Here is a 6,412-nt window from a genome sequence, read left to right as displayed (position 1 = left end):
CCATCCAACATTTGTCCACCCATCATCCATCCATCCATCCATCATCCATCCATCCGACCATCCATCATTTGTCCATCATCCATCCATCCATCCATCTACCCGACCATCCATCCATCATCCATCCATCCAACCATCCATCTGACATCCATCTACCCGACCATCCATCCATCCATCCATCCATCCATCTGTCCATCCATCCATCCATCCATCCATCCATCCATCCATCCATCCATCCATCCATCCATCCATCCATCCATCCATCCATCTGTCCATCCATCCATCCATCCATCCATCCATCCAACATTTGTCCACCCATCATCCGTCCATCCATCCGTCCGTCCATCCATCCATCCATCCATCCTAAATGTCCACTTCATCTCACTGATTTATTGCATTTTAATCACCCAAATTATCTGACCTCTGATGTTCTCCAGGTGGATCTGGTGAACAGCCACACGGCGGCGCTGGCGGCCATGGAGCAGAGGCCGTGCGTCGAGTACCATGACCTGGAGGCCGCCGAGGCGCTGGTCAGCATGAGCTTCTGGTGCCAGCGGCCCCCTAAGCCCCGCCCACTGACGCCCACCTCCGACTCCTGCGACTCCATCCAGCTGCACCCGGAGGGCGGCGACGCTCCCAAGGACCTGATCGCCCTGTCCTCACTGGTAGGAGTCAGCCTGGACAATAAATCAATAACGATATGTAATCTAACATATATCAATAGATGATCTGATAGAATATTCAGTAAACAGCAGTAGTGTCCAAACGTCTTGCACTGAGGGCCAAAATCCCCAAGTTGAAAGTTTTCAGGCGCCAAACTTTCAATTAAAAACACAAAAATATTGTTGTGAATTCTCTCTTTTATCTTTTAGCTTATTATTTCCCATTTTTTAAATCTATGGAATGTTTTAAAGTTTATTCCCAGCAACAAATGTAAGAATTTTCTTCCACTGTATTTAGCCACATGTAATGTTCAGATAACAGAATTGGTTTTTACTCCAAAAGTTTTGAGTAAAAACTTTCCGTATATTAGTGACACGACTTAATATTAAAAAATAAGTAAAATAAAGAAAAACTTTAGTGTTGTCCTTAACAATTTCAGTTTAAGAAGATGTAAACTTACAGCAGAAAATCTCATAATTAAATTTACAGAAAGTGTTCGATGGCCAAATTTGTGTCTTTCTTGAATTAAAGCAAACGTCCACACAAAATTAATCCAAGGGCCACAAACGGCCCCGGGCCGCACTTTGTACAACCCTGATGTACAGAATATTCACTGAACTTGGATCCACAGCTTTAACCGCCCACAGCAAGACGGGTGGAATCAACTAGCTCATTCGCTCTTCGGTTGCCTAGCAACAACATGCTGAGTAACTGGCAGAAGCAGTTTCAAGTCACCCCCCCCGTCACACCACCAGATCGGCTGTATTTCAGATATTTAAAGCAAAATCACTAATAATTACCAATATTGACTGATGTGACACACTTGAATCATTGATCATTGATCAGTTTTCATCCAGCACAACTAGGAAAGCAGCCAATCAGAAAGCAGAAATGGAGGACTGAAAAGTTTTTCTTGTTTTTCAGTGTATGACTCCGCCTCACAGTCCGAGCTTTGCCGAGGCGTCGACTACGACTGTCCTCGCCACAAGCTCCGCCCCCAGACAGCTAATGCTCCGCCCCCTGCAGCCCTGCGCCTCCCCTGACATCCCCACGCCGCCCCCTCACATCGAGCCGCCCTGCATGGTTCTGCCAGGCAAGGCGATGGCCACCAGCGTCATCCGCCACACCGCCGACAGCCTCGCCGTGCCGCCGCCCTCCGCCCCGCTGACGGACACACCCACGCCGCCGGAGCTGCCTCCCCTGGAGAAGAACGCCGCGCCCCCTCCGTCTTCCTCGGCGGTTTCCTCCTCTCCGGTTCTCTGCCAGGTTTTTCCGGTCAGCGGCCAGACGGGAATGATTTCTGCGTTTGTCCAGGCTCCGGTCCAGGTCCAGACCCAAGCCGGACCCCAGTCCCCTCCGCCTACCTTCACCCAGCCCCTGCTGGTGGGCTCCACCGTGCCGCAGGGGGCAGTCATGTTCGTGGTGCCGCAGGGGCCGATGTCACAGGCAACGCAGGGTCCCCAGACTGTAATGACCCTGGGCAACACCAAGCTCCTCCCCCTGGCCCCCGCCCCCGTTTACATGCCGTCAGGAACGAGCAGCGGCGCCTCGCAGGCCGACTTCTCCCGCAGACGGAACTACGTCTGCACCTTCCCCGGCTGCAAGAAGACCTACTTCAAGAGTTCACACCTCAAGGCTCACCTGCGCACACACACAGGTACGAGTTAGTGGAGCGTCGATACATGATGGAACAAATAATCATAAATAGTCATTAATTAATTTAGTAATCAATGAAACAAGGTTATTTGTATAGTACATTTCAGCAACAAGGCAATTCAATGAGCTATACATCATAAAAATACAAGAATTAAAATTAATCAGTTAATCATTAATCACTTGTTTTATACAACATTAGAAATACATTTAACATGTAAATAAACAACTTAATTGATTAAAAATAAGAATACACCAATTTTATTGAAAATGAAATAACAGGTAGTGCAGAAACAGTCAATCATGATTAATTGATAGTTGAAATAATCAACTAATTTAGTAGTTGATCGCTTAATCAAATGTTTTATACAATATTAAAAGTGCATAAATATCAATAAGAATGATCAATTAATCATTAGAGTAATTGATTATTTGTCAAAATAAATTGATAGAATAATCTTTTACTGAAATAATCGTTACCCTGAGTGTGAGTCCGGCGTTGAGTCGGAAAGCGTTCCGTGTTTCTGGTTGCTCTAACCGACCCGTTCTCTCTCTCTGCAGGCGAGAAGCCGTTCAGCTGCCACTGGGAAGGCTGCGACAAGCGGTTCGCCCGCTCCGACGAGCTTTCCCGCCACCGCCGGACGCACACGGGCGAGAAGAAGTTCGTCTGCACCGTGTGCGACCGGCGCTTCATGCGCAGCGACCACTTGACCAAACACGCCCGGCGGCACATGACCACCAAAAGGGCGTCGTCGTGGCCCACGGACACCAGGGACCTGGCGAAAGGAGCCGCCGCGCCCAAGGGCCAAAACAAGGGCCCCACGCTTCCCCTCGGCGTGCTCGTCTCCACCGCCAACTGAAAGACTCGCGGGGGGCAACTCAGGACTCCAAGGCTTAGGATTCAGTCTCCGGCTACGTTTACAAGACATCAGAACAGGGTCCGCAAATCCTGGTGAACTCAGATCAAGAACTTCCTGTAAAGATGTCCGTCCTCGTCGTGATGGAAGAAGCGCCACGATCAGACGGGAGGAACCGCTTCACATACGCACCACGTTTTCAAGTATCCGTGCTGCCATAAACCCGGACTCACAGCTTTTCCGCTTTACTCAGGACATTTTACAACCACAACCACAAAACTCGCTGCAAAAAGGAAGGAGGAGGACATGAAGGCTGCTGCTCATCCACAACAGAAACCAACAAAAACCTGACTTTGCACTGGATTTTTAAAAATAAAAATCTTACTTGTTTTTATACTCTCTCCATGTATGATGTTTACTTCATGTGTATATGTCACATTTAGCAGAACGTATGCACACGGTTTATTGTTTGCCAAAGCTTCTGTATCGTGCTTCTGTTTCTAGCCGACTTCTGTTTGTTTGACTGTAAATATTGTAAATATACTGATATCTATATGAATGTTACATGTATTCCAGTCTCCATTTATTGATATTTTTTAAAAAATGTCAGTGGACAGTATTCATCACTGTGATACTACCTATATTTGCTTTATTCATTATTATTATTATTATTATTTAACATTCTTTGTTGAGGAAAAAGTGCTGTTTTTAATATCTTGATTTGGCCCATAGTGTAGCCAGTAAGAATACCTCATGTTATTAAATGTTATTCTTAATAATAACAGTTTATATCAGAGTAATCCCATTTCCATACATTTGTTTGTTGACAACAGTGAACAATATAGCTTTTATAATAAAACTTTACAATGAACTTCTTGGTCGTTTTGTATTTGTGTTGCTTTTCTATAAGTTGGGAAGATTAAATAACTGTCGACATATTTTTACTCAATAAAAGTAAAAAGCAGCCATTCAAGAAATTTCTGATGAAAATTTGACTAAAGTATTGATCATAACATGATTTAGTATTTAAAAATGTCATTAAACCAATAGAAATATAGTTATACACAAATTCTAGTGTTTTAAAGACGAATGAAAAGATTAATAAAAATAATATATTTCAAAATTCAAGCAGAAGAAACACTTTGAAATAAAATGTTTCCAACATAAAGTTCATTAAACCACATACTCAGGTAAAAAATACTTTATAATATCAAGTAAAAGGATGATGCATTTAAGCTCTTATAGGAATATTTTCCAATTATTACAGTAAATTTAAGTAACTATCCTCCTTTGGAGGATGATGTGGGCAATTTGGAATGATTTTTCCTGCATTTCTAATAGGAAAAAAATAGAAGTTATTATGGATCATAAATGATTAAAATAACAACCCCTGAGAACTCGCTTATCACCTATTTTACTTGTCCAAACACCAAATATACTTTAATTACTAACACATAAGAACACACATAATCCATTTTCTTGCACCCTTGTCCCTTAGTGTGGTTGGGAGGGGTGCTGGTGCCTCTCCAGCTATCGTTTCGGGCGAGAGGCGGGGTCACCTGGACAGGTCGCCAGTCTGTCGCAGGGCAACACAGAGACACACAGAGACACACAACCATGCACACACACACACTCACACCTAAGGGCAATTTGGTGAGGCCAATTAACCTGACAGTCATGTTTTTGGACTGTGGGAGGAAACCGGAGTACCCAGAGAAAACCCACCATGCACAGGGAGAACATGCAAACTCAATGCAGAAAGACCCCAGGCTGGGAATCGAACCCTGAACCTTCTTGCTGCAAGGCAACAGCTCTACCAACTGCTCCACTGTGCAGCCCAACACACATAATTAAAAGGCAAAATTCTAACTTTATATGTTGAAATAAGATTTTCTTTTTTTCTTGTCTGTTTGACTTATATTTGGATTTCTGTAGCTTATCTTGTTTTTAGGTTATTTATTTTTGTCTTCCAGTAGATTAACAACTACAAAAAGCACAAAGAGTTAAACTTAAGCTTATGAAGTGAAGTTAATTCACCTTTCTGAGCTGCAGAGTTATATAAACACAACGTCCCGTTTATGACCGCAGGACTCTGACGTACGAAGTTACACAACCGAACCTCCGCTGCTCTCTCCCCACCCCACCCGGTAACAACCACCGACCAATCAGGGGCCAGCATTGAGGGGGCGTGACCAATGGGAGAGCACGGAGGCGTGTAACTGAAACTTCGTGTCTCCGCCCTTTTGCCTTACTGACCGATATTCAGCTGCAGCCAAAAGGAGGAAAAATAAACAAAAAGACCGCGGAGTCTGGCCAGGGTTGCGTTTTGCGGAGAACAGCGACGCGCTGTGGCCGGGAGGCGAAACTGCAGGTCTAGTAAAATACTTAGTTTCTCATCTGTTCCTGAATTTCTCTGGATTTGTAGCAGACTTCATGTTGTCAGACAGCTTTAATGGAGGGGTTTGTCCAGGACATTGTTCCTGACAACACGTTTCTGTTGATAGAGCCAGCTGGACGTTCATATGAAGCTGACCTGGAGTCCATCTGCAGACCAGTCTGGTTCTGAAGGTCCAGAACCTTCTGTTCATCCTCTGTGGAAAACATGAAACAGCTGATCTTTCTCTCATCCTAATCCCTACTGGCTCATTTTATTCTCGTTTTCTCCAAACATTTCATGGTTTCTGTTCCTGAAATGTCGACCAGCATCATATCTTCTCCTCAGAAATATCAGAATTCTCAATTTTGTTTGAATGATTTATTGTTTTTTATTTTATTTGTAGTTTCTGTTTATTTGGATATTTAAACTGTCGTCCACTTCCAGTGTTTAATAATGTTCATTAGAAATTAAAATGTGAGAATATGTGCTTACATTATTTTGCTATTGCCATAATATTGGTAGAAAATGGTATTAAAACAATATTATCGTTTATCACAATAACTTCTGGGATGATTTATCATCCAGCAAAGTTGCAGCTTGATGCACTCAGACTCCGGTTCTGTTAGTAACGACCCGGATGGATTACCGGCGCATCGCCACGATTCCCTCATCTGAGGCGCCGCTGCTGGGGAAGATTTGAGCCCAAATGGCCTAAAAACTGAATCATCTGCTCAGTTTGAGCCGATGGAGGCGGGAAGGGAGGAGATGCAGTGAGATTAAGATCAGAAGGAAGAAAACGGTATTAACCCCGCTGACCTGATGAACAGCTGCTTTCAGACCAAGATGAACTGCAAAACTACATCCG

At 44.0% G+C, this 6,412-nt stretch overlaps 1 protein-coding gene and 1 long non-coding RNA gene across 2 annotated transcripts in view; both read left to right on the top strand.

Annotated features, from left to right (window-relative positions):
* klf11a (Kruppel like factor 11a) overlaps window positions 1–4,041 on the top strand; it is a 6,876-nt gene extending 2,835 nt beyond the window's left edge. The window contains exons 2-4 of the mRNA XM_008397123.2: window positions 435–662; window positions 1,585–2,317; window positions 2,875–4,041. Coding sequence (XP_008395345.1) covers window positions 435–662; window positions 1,585–2,317; window positions 2,875–3,173 — 1,260 coding nt within the window. The 3' untranslated portion in view covers window positions 3,174–4,041. The remainder of the gene's footprint in view (window positions 1–434; window positions 663–1,584; window positions 2,318–2,874) is intronic.
* A 1,357-nt stretch (window positions 4,042–5,398) lies between these two features.
* Window positions 5,399–6,412, top strand: part of LOC103457160 (uncharacterized) — a 5,239-nt gene continuing 4,225 nt past the window's right edge. The window contains exon 1 of the long non-coding RNA XR_532392.2: window positions 5,399–5,541. This is a non-coding gene — a long non-coding RNA (uncharacterized LOC103457160). The remainder of the gene's footprint in view (window positions 5,542–6,412) is intronic.

This window comes from Poecilia reticulata, linkage group LG21, assembly GCF_000633615.1.
Source record: "Poecilia reticulata strain Guanapo linkage group LG21, Guppy_female_1.0+MT, whole genome shotgun sequence".
Classification (NCBI taxonomy): domain Eukaryota; kingdom Metazoa; phylum Chordata; class Actinopteri; order Cyprinodontiformes; family Poeciliidae; genus Poecilia; species Poecilia reticulata.
The sequence above is the reverse complement of the archived record's forward strand: the minus strand, read 5'-3'. Positions and strand labels throughout refer to the sequence as shown.